General features: G+C 50.3%; 1 protein-coding gene across 1 annotated transcript in view; it reads right to left on the bottom strand.

The window, feature by feature from the left end:
* RANBP10 (RAN binding protein 10) overlaps positions 1-22,745 on the bottom strand; it is an 83,083-nt gene that overhangs the window by 19,643 nt on the left and 40,695 nt on the right. Inside the window, exons 5-6 of the mRNA XM_054397168.1 lie at positions 13,535-13,557; positions 2,739-2,923 (exon numbers count right to left, since the gene is read on the bottom strand). Of these exons, the coding sequence (XP_054253143.1) occupies positions 2,739-2,923; positions 13,535-13,557 (208 nt within the window). The remainder of the gene's footprint in view (positions 1-2,738; positions 2,924-13,534; positions 13,558-22,745) is intronic.

The following is a 22,745-nucleotide window of genomic DNA, read 5'->3' on the forward strand; positions in this document are numbered from 1 at the left end:
CCTCACAATCACACCCTCAGTGCTGTGGGTCTGTGGATTTGTTCCCTGTCTTGCACCCACCTCATACTTTGGCACATCCTCCCTTGGGGTTTTCCACACTTTCCTTGCATTTGCTACACACTCTTGGAGGGAAAGAACCAAGAGTTGGTGTGGTGCTCACGTTCAGGGTGCACCACACATGCACACAGTGACACAATCACTTTTGTCCTCTGGTTTTCCCCTAGCAAATCCAAACATCCTTTTTCTGCACCTCAGTGCAGTGACTGCTCACTGCTCACACCTCAGTGCAGTGACTGCTCACTGCTCACACCTCAGTGCAGTGATTGCTCACAACCCATCCTGCGGGGTCCCTTCTTCCTGGCCACTTCTGAAGGCTCTCAACACCACAGCCACATCCAAGTGTGTCTGCAGTCTGTTCCCCCTGTGACAACCCTTCCTGCACTCATTCCCTCTCTTGTCTGTCTTTGAAATAACTCTGCAAGAGAACTTCTCAAAAGCCTTTTGGACTTCCAAGAACCACATTCATGTGTCTGCTGGCTCCTCTTTCCCAATCCCATGTTCTATATCTCCACATACCATGGCATCTCCCCTTCATTAGTGCTTCTATGGATTTGTCCAAGCCAGAGATCAAAGTTCTCTCAGCCCATCACTACCTTGTTCTCTCCTGAAGCCCTTTGTGACACCTGGCACCATACACACCACCCTTGTTCCAACAAGGCCAAATGTAGAGTCTGGCATCTGGGAAAGAACAACCCCATGGACAAGCAGAGGGGACTGACCTGTTGGAGAGCTGCTCTGGGAAAATGGCCTGTGAGTCCTGGTGACAGAAAGATGCCCATGAGCAAGCAATGTGCCCTGGTGGCCAAGAAGGCCAAGGGCATCCTAGGGTGGATTACAATGGCTGTGGTGAGTAGGTCAGAGAGGTTCTCCTCCCACTCTGTTCTGCCCTGCTGAGGCCACATCTGGAATATTGTGTCCAGTTCTGGGCCCCTCAGTTCAAGAAGGACTTCGGGGAACTGCTGGAGAGAGTCCAGCACAGAGCCACAGGCTGCTGCAGGCCCTGTGAGGCTAGGCTGAGGGAGCTGGGGCTTGGAGCTTGAAGCAGAGGAGCCTGAGGGCTGCCCTCATTGCTGGGGATAAAGATGTGCAGGGCTGGAGCCAGGCTCTGCTCAGAGATGTCCAAGGATGTACAAGGGGCACTGGGGGCAAGCTGGAGCAGAGGAGGTGCCAGGGGAACAGAAGGGAAAACTTTGTCACTGGGAGGGTGCTGGAGGCCTGGAGCAGGCTGCCCAGAGAGGTTGTGGAGTGTCCTTCTCTGGAGAGCTTCCAAACCCCCCTGAATGTGTTCCTGTGTGACCTACCCTGGGTGACCCTGCTCTGCCAGGGGGATTGGGTGATCTCCAGCTGTCCCTTCCAACCCCTCACATTCTGTGATTCTGTGAACTACCTGACTTGTGGGCAGGCAGGCTGGGTAGGTTTGGGTAGATCTGGGTAGGTTTCTGACTTTCACACAGGTAAGGAATTAATTGGGTAAGGTCTTAATTTCCCCAAGGTATCTTTTTCTGCTGCAATGCTCTACAGGTCCTACAAACCCTCTCCCACTGGCAGGCCTCCTGCTTCTTATTACCATTGGACTCGATGATTTTAAAGGTCTTTTCCAACCTAAACAACTCTAGGATTCCAGGATTTTTTTGAAGAAAGATACTACTAATATTGTTACTATTATCATCATCATTTTCATCATTATTTTCAATGGCTTCTGCCAGTTGCCTTTCAAAGGCTTTGCTGGTTGTCCTGGATTACCTGCAAATAATACAGGACTAGGAGGAAATCAGAATGACCACATGGATGTGATCATTATTGCACCTAAGTCTCCTGGATGACAGTGACCAGTGCCAGGTATTTAGGGCAAGAACTGATAAAAATTGAAAGCAGAGCTGCAGTCAGACAGCCCTGACAGAAACCACAGCCAGAGTGGAGGGATTAAGACAGAGCTATGGACCTGGCCTACAGAATTACTGCAAGTATTTAAACAGCTTTTAAAATCCACTTCCAGTTAAACCACCACAACTTCAGCACCAAGTCCCTCAGATTCATGTACTTAGTGATAAAAACCACTCTCTTGGTTGGAAGGCAGAAGGTGCTTTTGTCTAATTCTTGTGTTTTGGGAAACAGTGACACTTTCTAGTCATGCTCCCCATGGCTAAAGGGCTGACAGACAGCTCTCACTCAGCTCCCTCCGTTACCTGTTTCGAAGCTGTGAAGTTTCAGTCAGCTTCTTCAGGCAGAAGAACATCTCTGCAAGCTCTTGTCTATTGTTCTCATGGAGCTCCACCCAATCCTTCTGGCAGTGGGACATGCATCCAACAATCACACATTACAAAGTGCCATCATTGCATTTTCAGTTCGGGTGGGTTTGGAAGCCTTTAGTTTAGGCTATTTCTTGCTCTCCCATTTCTGCATTCAGCTCACTTACTAAGTGGTGCCCTCTCCACTCCCCTAGCCCCAGAGCATCACCTCAAAGAGTACATTCTTCCATTCCTACAAGCTTTCAGGCAGTCAAACTTCTCCCATATCTTTCACACCTGAAACGGCAGCGATCTACTGCTGAGGAGCAAACCAGAGGGTAACAGCTGCTGAGCACCTTCGACCACAAGAAAGCATAAATCAGTTCAAAAGAGAAAAGGAGTTTCCAGCTGAAGAGGAGGGCAGAAGCTGGCAGCAGAGCAGTGACTTACTTCTGCAGCATGGCTTGCCACTCGCCTAGCCTGTCCCCTATGGGAAAGCACTTGATGGTGCTCTGGATCTTCGCTCGCCACTCCCTCATGTAGTCCTCAATGTCGAACACGAAGGGCTGCTGCCCGAAGTTGGCATCCACTATCTCTCCTGGAGTCTGGAGACCCACTGTAGGGTAGAGATTGGACTGGGAAGGAAGAAAAAGAAACCTATATTAAACCCAGCTTTCTCCTGGTTCCAGTGGAGTGGTTAGCTGCTCTTTCCACAGACAGCTGGAGCAGGAAGAGACAGCAGCCCCTCAGCTACATCTCAAGGGCTTATTGTGCACTTACAATGAGTTACTGCTTCAAACCCGAACAGGCTGAGTCCCCCAGCAGCCTGTGATCAATGTCATGACTGCTGTCTGTGGCCTGTCCACTTCCTTCCTTAGCTCTCTCTGATTTCTACCACAGTTCAAGCAGTACCAATGAAATGAGAGGGGCACCATGTCCACTGACAGATCCCCACTGCTCCAGCTCAGCTCTCTCATCCCTGGAGGCTGGGTGTCTGATGCAAAGGGAACAGACAGCAGCGGAGCTCTGAGGTTAGGTCTTTGATGACCCCAAGACAGCAAGCCAGACACACAAGAAACTCCACTACTGAGAGACAAATCTCATGTTAAGGGCAAGCATCTGGTTCCAAATCAGGGCTTTGACCCAGCACCAAAACATGAGGAAAAAAGAAAAGGCTACTGCCATGAAAATACCTCTGCAATCAGCCATAGTTCAGCTTCCAAAGCTGACCTCATTGAAAACAGGTGGGCAAAATTTATCTAGAAGTTCTCTGAATCCAGGCTATTTTAAGAATAAGCTTATGGATAGGAACTGAGTTCCTGAGGTAATTTGAATGTGGGGAAAAGAGAAATGGCATTGGAAAAGGTACTGGGGTGCCTGCTTCTCATCACTCCGGACCACGTTTCTTAAGAGCACATTCCATTCACTGACATGTTGCTTCCCTGCAACACAAACCCTGCTCACCCTCTGCTGGAGAACATCTGCTTGGGTTTAGGAGCAAACCTCCCTCGTGCCATTTGTACACTGCTCAGTGCTGGGCTCCTCACCAGGAGCGGCACAGCCAGAAGTGGGCCCTGGGCAAGGCACATCGGTGCATGTGGGGCAGTCAGAGCCTGGGAGGTGCCTAGTGGTGGTGTCTTGCTTGTGGTTGAACCCATGTCAGACATCAGATCAGTGGAGGTGGAGTCCTCTCTCTAGGTCAAGTCAGCAAGAACTACACCTCGTGCTTATCTGGGCATCCTAAAGGAAGCTGGGACAGCTCTCTCCTCTGTTGTGAGGGGCATGGGATGTCCTGCAATCAGCTGGAAATCTGCTCAACTCATTTCTCACCATTGTGTTGGCAACACCACTGATGTCCTCTTGAGACCCTACTGCAGTTGTGGTTTGTACATTTTCACTAAAGGGATGAAGAGGTGGAACTCAGCAAAATCCTGGAGCCAGCAGGGGGTGAGAAGTGATTACCTCTCTGCTTTCACTGGCCTGTCCACACCTGCAGCACCATGCTCAGCTCCCCACCTCCACAGCTGTGATGGTTTGAAACTGTCTTTTTAATTTTTCCTTGCAAAGTTCAGAACAGAGAAAGTGAAAGAATGTAAATAAGTCACTATTGGGTGTAAGAAAGCAAAATAACGATTGTTCTAAACACTTCCATTGGATAGATAGAAATGTTTAAGAACTATTACCCAAAACAAAGTAGGCATTCTGCACATTCTGCGTTCGGCAGTGGGGGCAGTTGCTGGGCTGTCTGGCTGCTGTTTCTTCTTCTCTTCTGGCTGAAGATAACACACTGACCTTGGCAGCTAAGTTAACAACTTTCTGCTTAACTAACTCTGCTTCTCTGTCCAGGGGGGTCTGGGGGGGAAGCTCCTGGGAGAGGGAGGCCCCTTTGGGAGGGTCCCCTTGGGGGGAAGCAAAGGGAGATCGATTGTGCTTTTTCTGTTGATTGTATATATTTGTGAATGTTGTGAATTTTGTATATTTGTATATATTCATTGCATTTCATTGTAGATTTTAGACTCTGCTTGTAAATACAGCTTTTCATTTGCTTCCAGACTAAGCTAGCCTGGTTATTGTTGGTGGGGGGGGAATTTCAGCTCACACCGACACACTTTTTATTTTTGGCGCTCCAACTCGGGGCTCGATTGCTTGTGATTTATTTCTGCTCAGATTAGGAAGCAAAATGAAGCTGTTTTGGATTCTGAGTCATTCTATTTCATCTATTATCGGTGCAATTGTCTACAGATGGGCCATTTCTTGCATGATAGACAAGATTGTGAGATATGTGGCATATAAGTCATTTCTTTGGGTTAAGAACAAGTTACTGAATGTTGGTGAATTCTGTTGTGGTCTTATTGGGCTAAGAAGCTATGGTAACTCAACTATGGATGTGCTAGCAGACGCATATGAGTTTGTTACTCCTCTTACAACTACAGAGGGTCCTTGGAACCAGTGGTACCCTAGATATCTTGTACTAGCCTTAATCTTAATTTTGTTGCTTCTTGGAATAATCATATGGCTACTGATAGCACTGTGTCAAGAAAGACATAAGGCTACTTGCTCTTCCAACTCTGCTGTGAATGTGAAAACCAAGCCAGTAAATTTGGTGGCCACTGTAACCAGAAAGCGTAAAGGAGATGCAGATACTGCAGGAGATGGTGCAGATGGCGATGAGGGTCCTTCTACTCAGGGTCCCTCTGTTAAGAAAGATCCTTCTGATGAGGAAGAGAGGGTTAGCCTTAAAACTCTGGTAGACCTCTTGAGACCCCACATGGATGATGGAGATGTAGGTCAGGATGTAGACCCTGGTAGATTAGCAACTGCTGGCAGAGCCTCTGAACTCAAGGAAATTCAACGGAGGATTACAACAGGATTATGGGGACAGCGACCTCAGGATGATGATGATGATGATGATGAGGATGACATACAGTCAGCTAATGCACCCAGACAGGAAATTAGACATGTGAGGAAGGATTACATCAGAGGAGATAATGAGCCAGTCCTGTCTTGGCTAGCCAGGTGTTTTGATATGGGAGCCCCAGCACTGGTGGTAGGTGATAAGTCGGCCTCTCAGTTGGGGATGCTCTCAAAGGATACAGGCATAGACAGGCATCTAGGCAAGTGCATTGGTAAAGTTTCTCTGTGGGCACGCCTCCTACTGGCAGTCTCGCTGAGGTACCCCAGCAGAGATGATTTACCATGGAACCCTAAGCCTTGGACCACAATAGCTGAGGGAATCAAGCGTCTGAGAGAGTTTGCTGTGAGAGAAGTAATGTATGGAGATCATAAGACCCTGAATCCTGATGAAATTCCTGTTGGAACAGGTCTTGCCAAAAAGCTCATTAAGCTTGCTCCTCCTAATTATGCTACTATTCTGGCAAGCAGGATTGTGGCAAGAAATTATGGTGGAGTGCCTCCCACTGTTGGCCATTTCACTGACCAAATGAGGCAGTAGGAGGACAGTCTCGCACGTACTTCTTTGGTTTCAGCCATTGAAATTTTGTCTGGAGAAATGAACAATTGCATGAAAGAGCTGAAGGAGGAACTTAAAACCTCCATATCCAACTTGATGAAGGGGGATGATTCTGATTCCTCTTCCTCCAGATGGATACAAGTTTCAGCTGTTAGGAACAGACGTGCTCCAAGAAGGCCATTCCAGAATAGGTCAAACCAAAACAGACAGCAGAGGCAATCACGTGGCAGTATCTGGATAACTCTGCGTGATCAGTTTGGTGAGAACATGAACAGATGGGATGGTCAACCAACTTCTGATCTTTTCAAGAGGTTACGGGAGCTGCAGAGGGGCAGATCCCGAGGTAGCAATACCAGGAGGGTAGCTGTCACTTCCTCAGTTTCCCAGAACAACTCTGATAGCTCCAACAGTGATCCTAATTCTGGTGCTGGACATTGTGCCAGCTGTACATGTGGAGGTAATCCCCACCATTAGGGGTGCCCTGCCTTCCGCCAGGGGGAGGTAAGGGATAACGGAGATAACAGAATCTATTGGGATGTGTACATCCAGTGGCCTGGCACTTCAAAATTTCAGAAGTACAGGGCCTTGGTTGACACAGGAGCTCAGTGCACCATAATACCATCAAATTATCAAGGGGGAGGATCTATAACTATTCAGGGAGTCACTGGTGGATCTCAAGAATTGTTTAAGATAGAGGTTGATATAAGTTTAACTGGGAAGCAGTGGAAGAAACATACTATTGTAACAGGTCCTAATGCACCTTGTATTTTGGGAATTGACTTTCTGAGAGAAGGGCGTTTTAAAGACCCTAAGGGTTACAAATGGGCTTTTGGAATAGCAACTGTAGAAATTGATGGAGGAAAATTGAAGTTGTCCATTAAACCTGAGCTTTCAGATGAATCTGCAGTTGTGGGACAACATGAGATTGAGGATGTAAAGCTGCCGGTTGCTTCTCAAACTGTGCATCACAGACAATACAGAACCAACCGTGACTCTTTGGTGCCCATTCAAAACTTGATTCGTCAGTTGGAGAGTCAGAAGGTCATCAGCAAAACTCATTCACCTTTCAACAGTCCAATCTGGCCTGTGAGAAAGCAGAATGGAGAGTGGCGTCTAACAGTTGATTTCCGTGCCTTGAATGAAGTAACTCCACCCATGAGTGCAGCTGTACCAGACATGATGGAACTCCACTATGAGCTGGAATCCAAGCAGGCCAAATGGTATGCTACCATAGACATTGCTAATGCTTTCTTCTCTATTCCCATAGCAGAGGAATGCAGGCCTCAGTTTGCTTTCACCTGGAGAGGCATTCAGTACACATTCAATCGTTTGCCCCAGGGGTGGATTCACAGTTCAACCATCTGCCATGCAGTGATCCATGATGCTTTGGAGAAAGGTGGAGCTCCAGAACACATTCAGTTCATCGATGACATCATCGTCTGTGGTGAGACTGCTGAAGAAGTCTTCGAGAAAGGTAACAAAATCATTGACATTCTCTTGCAAGCCGGTTTCGCTATCAAGCGAGACAAGGTGAAAGGACCTGCCAGAGAAATCCAGTTTCTGGGAGTGCGGTGGCAAGATGGTCGCCGTCACATCCCAATAGATGTGATAAACAGAGTCTCCACCATGGCAAATCCCATCAACAAAAAAAAAACTCTGCGTTTCTTAGGCATAGTGGGATTTTGGAGACTGCACATTCCTGGATACAGTCAGATTGTGAAACCTCTATATGATATGACTCGAAAGAGAAACAGTTTCCAATGGGGTCCTGAGCAACAAGCAGCCTTTGACCAGATCAAGCGAGAGGTAGTCCAAGCGATGGGTCTGGGACCTGTCCGAACTGGTCCAGACATTAAGAACATTCTGTACACGGCCGCAAGTGACAATGGCCCAACCTGGTGCTTATGGCAAAGAGCTCCAGGGGAGACACGAGGACGTCCTCTTGGTTTCTGGGGTCGTGGCTACAGAGGCTCAGAGGCAAACTACACTCCAACAGAGAAAGAGATTTTAGCTGCTTATGAAGGAGTGAAAGCTGCTTCTGAAGTGATTGGAACTGAGTCACAACTTCTTCTAGCTCCTAGATTGCCAGTTCTGAATTGGATGTTCAAAGGCAAAGGTTCTTCACCACATCATGCAACAGATGCTACCTGGTCTAAGTGGATGGCTCTGATAACACAGAGAGCTCGAATGGGAAATCTCGAAAGGCCTGGTTTGGTGGAGGTGATCACAAACTGGCGAGAAAGCACAAGCTGTGCTAAACCTCCAGAGGAGAGAGTAGCTCGTGCTGAGGAAGCTCCTCCTTACAGTGATCTGTCTGATGATGAAAAGAGATATGCTTTGTTCACAGACGGTTCCTGTCGTCTTGTTGGGAACACGCAAAGGTGGAAATCTGCAGTGTGGAGTCCAACACGCAGAGTTGCAGAAGCGAGAGATGGAGAAGGAGAATCCAGTCAATTCGCAGAGGTAAAAGCTGTCCAGCTAGCTCTTAACATAGCTGAACGTGAGAGATGGCCAAAGCTTTATCTCTACACCGACTCGTGGATGGTAGCCAATGCCTTGTGGGGTTGGCTGAAAGACTGGAAGAAGAATGGCTGGCAGAGGAAAGGAAAGCCAATCTGGGCTGCAGATCTGTGGCAAGACATTGCTGCTCGCATTGAGAGAATCCCAGTGAAAGTGAGACACATCGATGCTCACATTCCTTAGAGCAAAGCTACAGAGGAACAACAACACAACCATCAGGCAGATCTAGCTGCAAGAGTTTTCCAGGTGGACACAAACTCTGATCCTGATCCTGATCTTGACTGGAAACACCGAGGTGAGCTGTTCTTAGCCCGGTGGGCCCATGACTCGTCAGGACATCAAGGCAGAGATGCAACCTACCGATGGGCTCGTGACAGATCCATTGACATTTCCATGGATGCTATCACACAAGTCATCCATGACTGTGACATTTGTGCTGCTATTAAGCAGGCAAAGCGGATCAAGCCCTTGTGGTACGGTGACCGATGGTCCAAGTACAAGTATGGTGAAGCCTGGCAGATTGACTACATCACTCTACCTCGTTCTCCATCTGGTAAGCAGTATGTGCTGACTATGCTAGAGGCGAGCACTGGATGGCTGGAAACTTATCCAGTTCCTCATGCAACTGCACATAACACCATTCTTGGCCTGGAGAGACAAATCCTGTGGAGACACGGAACTCCAGAGAGGATTGAGTCAGACAACGGAACTCATTTCAAGAACAATCTTGTAAAAAACTGGGCCAAAGAGCACGGCATCGAGTGGATATTCCACATTCCCTACTATGCACCAGCTGCAGGGAAGATCGAACGCTACAACGGTTTGCTGAAAACCACTCTCAAAGCCATGGGGGGTGGATCTTTGAAAAACTGGGAGAAACATTTAGCACAAGCAACCTGGTTGGTGAATAGTAGAGGTTCAGTGAATCGAGCTGGACCTGCCCAATCAGATTTGTTGCGAAAGGAAGAAGGTGATAGAGTTCCTGTTATCAGAGAAAAGAATCTGTTAGGCAAAACTGTTTGGGTATTTTCTCCTTCAGGAGAGGCCAAACCTGTCCAAGGGGTGGTTTCTGCTGAAGGTCCTGGTCACACCTATTGGGTGATGCAAGAAAATGGTGAAATTCAGTGTATTCCACAAAGAAATCTAACTTTGGCTGAGAGAGGTTAAATTCAGAGTGTTGCGCAGATACAGCATCGCGCCCAAGAGGAGAGTTCATGAGATCTACGGTGCACGAACCCTGAGAGCCCTGAGTCACCTGAGAGTCCCTGTTCCTTCCTTCGCTCCACCTGCGAGGAAACAAGCTGTTTGCTGTTTTTCCTGTGATTTGACTCTTTTGAATCATCTACATCTGAGATAGCCGGAATGGACTATGGTCTTTATTCACCTATTGTTGTAGATATTATTTTAGATTAGATAAATGATAGTAGCAGCCAATGGAATTGTTTAGAAGGGGTGGACTGTGATGGTTTGAAACTGTCTTTTTAATTTTTCCTTGCAAAGTTCAGAACAGAGAAAGTGAAGGAATGTAAATAAGTCACTATTGGGTGTAAGAAAGCAAAATAACGATTGTTCTAAACACTTCCATTGGATAGATAGAAATGTTTAAGAACTATTACCCAAAACAAAGTAGGCATTCTGCACATTCTGCGTTCGGCAGTGGGGGCAGTTGCTGGGCTGTCTGGCTGCTGTTTCTTCTTCTCTTCTGGCTGAAGATAACACACTGACCTTGGCAGCTAAGTTAACAACTTTCTGCTTAACTAACTCTGCTTCTCTGTCCAGGGGGGTCTGGGGGGGAAGCTCCTGGGAGAGGGAGGCCCCTTTGGGAGGGTCCCCTTGGGGGGAAGCAAAGGGAGATTGATTGTGCTTTTCTGTTGATTGTATATATTTGTGAATGTTGTGAATTTTGTATATTTGTATATATTCATTGCATTTCATTGTAGATTTTAGACTCTGCTTGTAAATACAGCTTTTCATTTGCTTCCAGACTGAGCTAGCCTGGTTATTGTTGGTGGGGGGGGAATTTCAGCTCACACCGACACAACAGCCCCAGAAGAAGAAAGACATTCCCAAAAAGGCTCCAGCTAAGGTGGTCAGAGGGCTGGAGTGCACAGCATACAAGGAGATGCTGAGGGAATCAGCTTGGAGAAGAGAGAGCAAAAGGGAAAATCAACCTGCAAGTCTTCCACTCCCCAAAAGGGATTAAAAAATGGAGATGTTAGTGAAAAGGCAATGGGCAACGAGCTGCAGGCAGGGAAATCCTGACTGGGGCTCCCAGAGAGACTGCAGCATCTCTGTCCTCAGAGATTTTCACAACTCAGCTGACCTGTCTGCTCTACCTTCACAACAACCAAATCTCAAGAATCAAAGGCAAAAAAGGAAAAAAAAAGAATCTATCAATACAGGCTGGAAGGTGAAATCAGAATGACTGCAGCATTGCTGACTCAGCACACCTCCTCCTTTCCTTCTCTCACACCAAGGAAGCTGCTGGGTTTTGGAGGTGAGTAAGGAGAATGTGGCTGCCAGAGGAAAGCTCTGTGTTTAATGCCAGGCTCTCCTTCCTTTCCAGCCCAGCTAAATAGGAGCTCTCCCTCATAAGGGATCAAATTTTTTCCACAGTTCAACTTCAGACTTTTTCAATAACTTAACTTTTTAATATGATGAAACCAAGGACTTCCAAAGCCAGGAATCAGACCCCCCCCAAATACTTGGAAGCTGGAAATCACACCTCCCAGGTTCTAAGCTATCACCTAGTTTTCAGCCACTTTTCACTGTGTTCCCCTTGGAGGGGAAGCTGCCCACGCCCTGCTCCTGTCAAATCCCCTCCTAGTTAAATCTCCTTTTTCCTACATGGGATGTGCCCTGTTTGGCAGCTGCTGGGAGCTACTCATATCTCCATCACTCCTCCAGATGCAGAGGGGCATCTTCCTGGAGCCCACTGACCAGGCAGATGCTTCTCCTGTCACCTTCCCAGAGACATCTGGACCACTCTGATGCTGGTGGCCAGCTGCTCACAACCCTGTAGTTCGTCCCTTTTGCCCCTGTGCAATCCCACCCTGGGCTCTGCCATATTCTGCTTCCTTACACTTCCTGCTGTTTCAGCAAACTCCAGGCAGGATAAACCTGCCACAGGCTTGAGTAAATCTGAGAGTCTGGCCTGAGCACTGGCTGGAATTTTTACAAAGAGGGCAAACTCCCTCTGTGGGATATCCACTTCTAGTCCCCCACAACATCCTTCTCTGTAAGCTGGAGAGATGTGGAGCTGATGGGTGGCTGTGCACTGGAGAAGAAAGTGAGTGGATGATTGCATCCAAAGGGTAGTGGTCAGCAGCTCCATGGGCAGCTGGAGGTCGGTGACAAGTGGTGCCCCTCAGGGGTCTGCACTGGGTCTGTGCTGTTCAATGTCTTCATCAGTGACACAGACAGTGAGATTGAGGCACCCTCAGCAGGGCTGCTGGTGATACCAAGCTGAGCAGTGAGGGTGGTAAGGCTGAGGGATGGGATCCATCCAGAGGGACCTGGACAGGCTGCAGAGGTGGCTGAGGAGAACCTCATGAGGTTCACTAAGGCCAAGTGCAAGGTCCTGCATCTGGGTCAGAGCAATCCTTGATACCAATGGAGGCTGGAGGTGATGAGACTGAGAGCAGTCCTGCAGAGAAGGACTTGGGGGTGCTGGGGGATGAGAAGCTGGACAGGAGCCAGCAATGGGCACTGGCAGCACAGAAGGCCAAGGGCAGCCTGGGCTGCATCCAAAGCAGTGTGACCAGAGATGGAGAGAGGAGATTCTGCCCCTCTGCTCTGCTCTGGGGAGACCTCACCTGCAGGGCTGTGTCCAGATGTGGGGACACCAACACAGGAGGGCCATGGACCTGCTGGAGAGAATCCAGAGGAGGCCTCCAGGATGAGCAGAGGGCTGGAGAACCTCTGCTATGGGGCCAGGCTGGGAGAGTTGGGACTGTTGAGTCTGGAGAAGGGAAAACTCCAGAGAGACTTTAGAGCAACCTTCCAGTAGCTGAAGGGGCTCCAGGAGAGCTGGGGAGGGACTTTGGCCAAGGGCTGGGAGTGCCAGGACCAGGGACAACGGCTTTGAGCTGGGAGAGGGGAGACTGAGGCTGGAGATGAAGAAGAAATTTTTGGCAGTGAGGGTGGAGAGACACTGGCACAGGTTGCCCAGGGAGGCTGTGGATGCATTTAGGGGCTCTTTGATGGGACATGAGAGGCTACTCAGTGGCTTTGCACAATGCCTGCAGTCAGGCTGCCCAGGGAGGTGGTGGAGTCACCATCCCTGGAGGGGTTCCAGAACCGTGTGACCATGGCACTTGGGGCCATAGTTTAGTGGCCATGGTGGTGCTGGGTTGCTGGTTGGACTGGATGATCTCAGAGGGCTTCTCCAACCCAAACCATTCTGTGATTCTATGAAGATTAGGCATTTTGGAGCTCTCTGATGATGGGACATGAGAGGCTATTCAATGGCTTTGCACACAGACTCCCCACACCTGAAGCTGCTTTTGGAAGCAGCATTGCCCTGTACTGCACTTGGAATCTTTGCTTTAATTCCAGGAGGAGTAAGATGCTGTTGGAGGTGGTGGGGGATGAGAGGAGCCATGTGAGCAGCCCATGAACCCAGCCACAGAGTCCCAGCCACAGAAGCATCCCCACCAGGCAGGAACTTGAGACTATTTTTAACACTGAACAGGAAAACCAACCCCATGCCCTTCCCCCTCCCTTCTGTGAGCATGCTGAAAGCAGGAGTACTTACAGGGAGGTCTGTAAAGGCTATACCTGTGAGGAGAAAAATATTAGCATTAAAAAGGATTTTCTTCCCTGCTTGGCTATATCCTAAACATGCCTCAAAGTGTCACTACATTTCCACAAACCCCATCTCTGACCATACCCATCAGCAACTTTCCCCCCGTGCCCCAGTCCCCTCCTCTGCATGGTTTTGCATCTGGAAAAAGGTTCAGGCTCAATGCTTCATCTCTGCCTGGCAGTTGGCTTTCCAAAAGCAGCTCTTCCTGTCTTTGCTTCTCGAGGATGATGAAGGGACTGTAAAATCTGTCTGATGAGAAAGGCTAAGAGCCCTGGGGCTGTTTAGCCTGGAGAGGAGCAGACAGAGAGGGGTTACAAATATCTGAGGGGTGAGCGTCAAAGAAGGAGCCAGGCCTCAGCAGTGTCCTGTGACAGGCCAAGGAGCAATGGACACAAACTGGAGGCGAGGAAGTTCCAGCTCAAAAGGAAGAGAAACTTGTTTGGTGTGAGGGTGCTGGAGGCCTGGAACAGGCTGCCCAGAGAGGTTGTGGAGTCTCCTTCTCTGAAGACTTTCAAGACCCACCTGGATGTGTTCCTGCGTGACCTGCCCTAGATGTTCCTGCTCTGCCAGGGGGGTTGGACTCAATCTCCAGAGCTCCCTTCCAACCCCTACCATTGTGTAGGTTCTGTGATTTTATGATTCTCCCTCTGTTACAGAATCACAGAGTGAGGTTGGAAGGGACCCCTAGAAATCATCCAGTCCAACCTCCCATACTCTGATGGGGTTGGTTTTCAAGACTCACTTTGGCTTTTCCTACAACATTGCTTTGGTGTAGGCTAGAACTAATCCTTCTTACCTACCAGAGAGACAGGGCTGAGCATTCAACACTCTGCATTACAGCTGAGGAACAGCTCTGCAGCAGGACCAAGCCAGGAGCACTTGAGGAGTGCTGTGCAAAGAGGAGCTTCATCCTCAGCCACTACAGCTCCAAACCCCAGAGACTGAAGAGTCTGTGATTCCCTTTGGATTTCCTCTTGGCATATCAGAAAAGAGACATTTCAGCCAAGGCAGCCATGGCCTAGTATGGCTGATGGAGATGTGGCCAGATAAGGCTCAGCCATGGCCAGGCTCTGCAGTGAGACAGGAGCTGCAGCTCAGGAGCAGGGTTGCCTCTCCTCCCTGTGGCCCTCCAACCACCACAGGTGGCATTCAGCAGCCAGGCAGCAGCACAGTGAGATGGGTCAGCCCGTGACAGCAAGCTGCAACCCACAGGTTTGGGGTTCCCCTCACCAATTGCATCAGGGAAACTCCTGCCATGCCCTGGTCACCTTGCCAAGCTGAGCTGAATCCCATGTTCCAATCCAGTATTTCAGGACATTAACCTGTCCCATGTGTATTCTCAGCAATGCTTTTCCCAGCCACAGGAAGACTGGCACCCACACCAGTATGTCCAGTGTCTCCCCACCTCCCAGCCAGGCAGCAGGCAGTGAAAGAGCTACCCAGAATGGTTTGAATGTGAGGGTTGTGTGAGGAGAGGCTGAGGGAGCTGGGCTTGTTTGGTCTCAAGAAGAGGAGGAGGAGGAGAGACCTCATTGCTCCCTACAGCTGCCTGAAAGGAGGCTGGAGCCAGCGGGGGGGGTTGGTCTCCCCAGTAACTAACAACAGGACAAGAAGAAACAGCCTCAAGGTGTGCCACAGGAGGTTCAGGTTGGATATTAGGAACAACTTCCTCACACAAAGGGTTGTCAGTCATTGGCACAGGCTGCCCAGGGAGCTGGTGGAGTCACCATCCCTGGAAGGGTTCAAGAAATGAGTAGATGTGGCACTCTGGGACATGGTCTAGTGGCCATGGTGATGCTGGGGAGCAGGCTGGATTTGCTGACCTTGGAGGTCTTTTCCATCCCGAATGATTCTGTCATGCTGTTCCAGGACTCATCTAACCAAGAGCTGTGATGTGATGTCAGCAGGCTGGCCTGAAATACTCACCAAGACCCATTTTGGAAGGAATCATTTCAGGAGGAAATGAATCATTCCAACTTAAAATAGCCCAGACCCAAAATCCAATGCCTGGGAAAAAATCCAGGATATTTTACTAACTAAAGAGGTGTAAGGGTTCATGAACACCCTGGCAGACATCCAGCAGGCTGTACCTAACCTCACAGCCTGGGCTGCATCAAGAGAAGCATAGCCAGCAGGTCCAGAGAGGGGATTCTCCCGCTCTGCTCCACTCTGCTGAGACCACACCTGGAACTCTGTGTCCAGTTCTGAAGCCTCTGTTCCAGGAAGGCTCTGGAGGTGCTGGAAGGTGTCCAGAGAAGGGCCAGGAGGAGGAGCAGAGGGCTGGAGCTGCTCTGCTCTGAGGACAGCCTGAGAGAGTTGGGGTTGTGCAGGCTGGAGAGGAGAAGGCTCCCAGGAGACCTTCTGGTGGCCTTGCAGGATCTGAAGAGGGCTACAGGAAAGCTGGGGAGGATGTTGGGGAGTGACAGGACTGGGGGGATGGAACAAAACTAGAAGTGGGGAGATTCAGATGGGATATTAGGAAGAAATTCTTCCCCAGGAGGGTGGTGAGAGACTGGCACAGGTTGCCCAGGGAGGTGGTGGAAGCCTGGAGGTTTTTGCAGCCAGGCTGGATGTGGCTGTGAGCAACCTGCTGTAGTGTGAGGTGTCCCTGCCCATGGCAGGGGGTTGGAGCTGGCTGAGCCTTGAGCTCCCTTCCAACCCTGACAATTCTATGATTCTATGGTGGTTTGAACCCTCTCTACAATCCAACCAAAAGCTGTGCCCACAAGTGGTGCTGAATGTGCCTGAAGAAAATGTTCAGGAAGCATTTCTCTCACTCCAGCCCTTTGCCCAGATATTGTTCCTCACTCAAATCACTTACTCCCTTTGCACTTGGTCTGCTCAGCTGGATGAAAGCTTCTGCCCTTGTACCAGGATGAGGCCAACCTCGAGTCAGCAGCCCACCAAAGTCCTCCTCTGCCACCCAAGACCACTCAGAGACAAAGGTTTTCCACCATTTCCATGACAGCTCATGCAGCTGGGCTCTGCACCCAGCACATAGACAAGCATCCAGTTTTTGAGTGGACTAGAAGGTGGGTGGAAAATTGGCTGGAGTGTCAGGGCTGAAGAGTTGTGATCAGCAGCTCAAGATTCAAGTGCAGTCCTCAGGGATCAATGGCAGGGCCAATACAGTTTAATGTCTTCACTCACGACCTGCAGGATGTTTGGCAGGTACCCTCAGCAGCTGCACAGGTGTTACCAAACAGGAGAGTGGACAGTAGGTTGGAGGGCATACAGCTGTTCAGAAGGACCTCAACAGGCTGGAGAAATGATCCAGCACAAACCTCACAGAGCTCAAAGAGTTCAACAAAAGCCTTTCCACCAGGCTGGAACATTCCCAGGCAACCAGACAGGCTTGGGCTGACTGGAGAGAAAGCAGCCCTGCAGGATAGGATGCAGGGGTCCTGCTGAGCAACAAGATCAGCAGTCAGCAGTGGGGCCTTGCAGTGCAGAGCTCAACCACACCTTGAGCTGTGTCAGCAAGAGTGTAGCTGGAGCTGTACTAGCAAGATGGCCTGGATGAGGGCAGGTTAAAGACTGTGCCTGCTCCCTTCCCTTCAACATCTGTGAGTCTAAACTGGGAATGGGATGTCCACTGTGGGGCTTCCCACTGGAAAGCCAATGGTGAAACTGGAGTGAATCCAGTAGAGGCTAACAAGATGAAGAAAGGCTAAGGAAGAACATCAGAGAAGAGCCTTATGGGAGGGTGTGGGAAAGGCAGAGAGAGGTCACTGGAGGAGAGACATGTTGCAAGGTGGCAAATTCTGACTAGGTATTGGGTGGGAAAAATAAGATGGGAAAACCTCATTATCAGTGTGGTCAAACCCTGACTCAGGGGACCAGAAAAGCCCTCTGGGGGATCTCCAATCTTTGAGACAGTAAAAACCTAGGAGTTTGAGTAGCACGATCTCGTTGGTCCTGTTTTCAGTAGGGCACCAGATGCGTGTCCTCCAGAGATGCCTCCCAATGAAAATGACTCCATGGGCCTCTAACTGAACTCATCACACTGCTTTTAAATGAAGGCATTTGGTTGTTCTGCACCCTCTGTTACACAGCTAAGGCAAAATGCTTTATGTATTGAGAACTAGATCTGCTGCACTCATCTGTCTGCTCGGACAGTTCACCCTGCATCTGCTGCACACTGACATCCAACAAAGGCAGCAGCAGGAAGCAAGAGAATCCCAGCTCTGACTAAGCAGCTGAATGTGTAATTGAATTCTGGGTCTGCAACACCTCCAAAGCCTGGGTACAGTCTGAAATACCTCAATAGGTCAGGAAGTAAAAGCAAGTGTGTGAAGAGCCTCTTCTGTAAGTCCATGATGTTAACTCCTTGTCAAGGCAGTGACATAAAGACCTTCATTGAAGGTTTCATCAATGGGGGACAGTATGACTGACACCTTCACCTGCCATCTAATCAAAGGACTTCCACCATCTTCATGGCCTCCTCTGGACACACTCCAGAAGGTCCATGTCTCTCTTGTGCTGGGATTCCCATATCTGGACACAGCACTGCCCGTGAGGTCTCCCCAGAGAAGAGCAGTAGGGCAGGATCCCCTCTCTCCATCTCTGGCCACACTGCTTTGGATGCAGCCCAGACCACCAAGATGATCAGAGGGCTGGAGAACCTCTGCTATGGGGACAGGCTGAGAGTTGGGGCTGTTCAGCCTAGAGAAGAGAAGGCTCCAGGGAGACCTTAGAGAAGCATTTTCAGTATCTGAAGGGGGGTACAGGAAGGATGGGGAGGGACTGTTCAGAAGGGCTTGGAATGATAGGGAGAGTGGCAATGGTTTGAAACTGGAGCAGGGCAGAGTTAGGTTGGACATCAGGAGAAAGTTCTGCACAGTGAGGATGGGGAGACACTGGAACAGGTTGCCTACGGAGGTGGTTGAAGGTCCATCCCTGGAGATATTCAAGGTCAAACCTGATGTGTCCCTGTGCAGCCTGCTCTAGCTGGAGGCGTTCCTGCTGCCTGCAGGGGGGTTGGACAAGATGTCCTTGGAGCTGCTTGGTTTCACGAACGGTTCTGGGGTCTGCAGCAGGATCAGCCAAGGCCTCGTTTCTGCAGAGGAGCCACGCACGGCAGCAGAAGGCACACCAAGGAGAAGCACTCTGGTCCCCTCCTGGCACACCTGGGGTTTACATAACACTGACAGCAGCTTCTCAGGTTAGCCTGAAGTACCATGAAGCATTCCAGATGCTCAAGGAGATGCATCCAGCAGCACAGAAAGTATGCTGCCTTTCAAATAAATCACTGTTCTGCCTCCACCTGCTCTTGGCTCCTCTGCTGACCCCCAGCTGATCGCCTCTCTCACGTCTGTCTGTCCTGTGCCTACCAGAAGCTGCAGCTGTGCTCTACAGGGCTCCTCTCCTCAGCATGCCACGGGCAGCACTTCTCTTCAGTGTTGCACAAGTGGACACTCCTGGCCCTTCACTATAGCCTTCCAGGCTGAAGGTCTCATTCTGCTTCTTTAAAGGCCAAGCAAAGGTTCCAGCAGTTTTTGTGGGGTCAGCATGCCATGACCAGAGATTTGCCAAGCCCTGGTACTCTGTCTCCTCTGCCCAGACAATCTCTCCTCTCTGAGTACAACCATTACACCACCAGAGCTCCAAGCGAAGCTGGCACCTGAATGTGCCAGTTGTGAACACTCAGGAGAGTCTCCCACCTACTGTCTTCTCATACATCTTATGTCTCAGACCACATATCTGAAGAGCCCAAGAGGAGGGTAGCCAGAAGACAGTGACACTTGCACCTGCTGCTGGTGTCTAAGTAAGATATCATTTAATTCCCTTGGGCAACACAGTGGTAAGGGGTCTTGAACACAAGTCCTATGAAGGGCAGCTGAAAGAGCTGGAGTTGTTCAGCCTGGAGAAGAGGAGACTGAGGGGAGACCTCATTGCTCTCTATAGCTCCCTGAAGGGAGGCTGGAGCCAGGTGGGAGCCTCTTCTTTCAGGAAACATTGACAGGACAAGAGGAAATGGCCTCAACTTGCACCAGGTTGGATATTAGGAAAAATTTCTTCCCCAAAAGGGTGATTAGGTACTGGCCCAGGCTGCCCAGGGAGGTAGTGGAGTCACCATCCCTGGAGGTGTTTAAAAGACAAGAAGCTCAGGGCCATGGTCTAACAGCTGTGTACAAGGAGATGTTAGGTCATAGTTGGACTTGATGATCTTAACATCTTTTCCAACCAGGTGATTCTATGATTCTTTCCTGTTTCTTCCCACTGGCATCGTTCACCATGCAGCAGGCTGCTCCTCAAGGAATCACTCAACACCAAATAAGAAAACACAAGCTTTTTCATCCAAAAGCTCCATCTTGGAAGGAAAAGGAAGGCTAAAAATCAAGGGGAGACCAGGTGACCTCATTGCTGTAAAGACCTCCAAATGTCCCAAACACAACAAATCTCTGAGTAGGCCATAAGGCAAAAGATCAGAGGAGGAGGAGGAGGATGGAAAAAGGGCACAGGGAAGGCACTAGAATGTTCTATTTAGCCTCATGTGCCCAGGCACCTAGTGCCAACTCAGCCCTGAGAACAGAATGGGGATGGACCAAGGGACAACTTTCCAACCAAACCCCCTTCTGCTCTGTGTACTCCTTGCTTCTGAGAAGAAATCAGATTTCAAATCAGGGCTCCCACATTGCTGCCCAAACACAGACCAAAGCTCAGGGACAGCAACTGAGCAGAGAGCTGCTGAAATCCCTCTGACTGTTTCAGCACCCCAGGCAGTGGGCTTGGTGAACCTGTCTCCATTTTGAACAGCAGCTTCTGCTCTACACCATCAGCTGCTGCTTCCATACCTCTGTCTTCCCAGTACAGGACTGACAAGGGCAATGGCCACAGAGCAGGAGTTAAATTTAGAATACAATCATGGAATTGTTCAGGTTGGGAAAGCCCTCCAAGCTCATCCAGTCCAACCACCAACCCAGCACCACCATGGCCACTAAAGCATGGCCCCGGGTGCCATGGCCACACAGTTCTGAAATACCTCTGGGGATGGTGACTCCACCACCTCCCTGGGCAGCCTGTGCCAACCCCTGACCAAAATCCCGTTACTGGAAATCTGGGTAGGTAACTAATACCACAAACGACTCCTGCTGTTCCCACTTGTGACTGATCTCACTGGGTAGTAAGCCACAAGTCTTCATGAGGAGTGCCCCAGCATCACACATGGGCTGGCTGCTAAATAGTTAGAATTCCAACAAAGAAACCAGATCAGACAGCTCTGAGCAGGTCCCCACAGGGCCTCTGGCTGAGGCTCCATTTCTAAAATGAGAATGTTGAAAATGAGTCTCAAAGGATGCTGAAAGAATTTTTTTTCCATCCAAGGCTGAAACCTCTTGCTGTGCTGCAAAGCATCAGGACTAGCTGGTCACAGGAATGCATGGTCACAGACTCCATCTAGAACGCTCCTCAGGAACCACAGATCTCACTTCTAGGCAACTCTCCCCTCACAGGGCAGCAACTGGGGAGCAACTGGGGAGCAACTGAAAACAATCTCCAAAGGACTCATGTTGGCACAAGCAAAGCCTCCCTGCAGCTGCCTCAGGGGAAGGATCCTTCTGGGCATTTGTGGGGAAGTCTTCATTTCAGATCCATGTCTCCTCTCTACCTGTAGTTCATCATGTTGCCCTCACAGAGCTACACAGACCCACTGAGTTTGGAGCCACCTCTGGAGGCCATCCGGTCCAATATTCTCTGCTCAAGCAGGATCACCCAGAGCTAGCTGCCCAGAGCTGTGTCTGGGTGACTTCTGAATGCTTTCACAGATGGAGATTCCACAGCCTCTCTGGGCAGCCTGTGCCAGTGCTTGGTCACCCTCCCAGTGGACATGTCTCCTGATGTTCAGAGGGAACCTCCTGTGTTTGTGCACTGGGCACCACTGAGAAGAACCTGGCTCCATCTGCTTTGCACCCTCCCTTCAGGCATTAGTACACACTGATGACATCTCCCTGAGCCTTCTCTTTACCAACCTGAACAGCCCCAGGGCTCTCGGCCTTTCCTTCTAGGAGAGATGCTCCAGTCTCCTCAGCATCTTGGCAGCCCTTTGCTGGACTCTCCCCACTGTGTCCATCTCTCTCTTGTACATGAGAGCCCCAAAACTTTTCCCAAGAGAAATGATGCACCCTGCAGACACTGAACTCCAGTCCCACTCCTTCCTTCAGCACAGCCAGGAGCTCCAAGGCTGCTGTTCTGACAGACACTGGCACAGGGGGCATTTTCTACCAGCTTCTTCATCTTGAATCCAGCAAGGCAGAACTGACACAGCAAGGAGAAGCAAAAGGAAAGGAGAGCATATCCCTAACAAACCAAATGAATTCCAGCACAAAACATGAGATGAACTTGTCCAAATTTACTGTGTGACCCAAAAAAGCCAGGCACGTGTTAGAGGTGGGCAGTGCCCTCCCTGTGCTGAGCAGCACCCTCCCTGTGTTCAGCAGTGTCCTCCCCGTGCTGAGCAGCACCCTCCCTGTGTTCAGCAGTGTCCTCCCCGTGCTGAGCAGCACCCTCCCCGTGCTGAGCACAGCCCTCCCCGTGCTGAGCAGTGCCATCCTTGTGCTGAGCAGTGCCCTCCCCGTGCTGAGCAGTGCCCTCCTCATGCTGAGCAGTGCCCTCCTCGTGCTGAGCACAGCAGTGCCCTCCCTGTACTGAGCAGTGCCCTCCCCGTGTTGAGCAGAGTCCTCCTCGTGCTGAGGAGTGTCATCCCCGTGCTGAGCAGTGCCCTCCCCGTGCTGAGCAGAGCCCTCCTCGTGCTGAGCAGTGCCATCCCCGTGCTGAGCAGTGCCCTCCCCGTGCTGAGCAGTGCCCTCCCCGTGCTGAGCAGTGCCCTCCTCGTGCTGAGCACAGCAGTGCCCTCCCTGTGCTGAGCAGTGCCCTCCCCTTGCTGAGCAGAGCCATCCCCGTGCTGAGCAGTGCCCTCCCCTTGCTGAGCAGTGCCCTCCCCGTGCTGAGCAGTGCCCTCCCCGTGCTGAGCAGTGCCCTCCTCGTGCTGAGCAGTGCCATCCCCGTGCTGAGCAGTGCCCTCCCCGTGCTGAGCACAGCAGTGCCCTCCCTGTGCTGAGCAGTGCCCTCCCCTTGCTGAGCAGAGCCCTCCCCGTGCTGAGCAGTGCCCTCCCCGTGCTGAGCAGTGCCATCCTTGTGCTGAGCAGTGCCCTCCCCGTGC

Source organism: Indicator indicator, chromosome 42 (assembly GCF_027791375.1).
Source record: "Indicator indicator isolate 239-I01 chromosome 42, UM_Iind_1.1, whole genome shotgun sequence".
NCBI classification, from domain to species: domain Eukaryota; kingdom Metazoa; phylum Chordata; class Aves; order Piciformes; family Indicatoridae; genus Indicator; species Indicator indicator.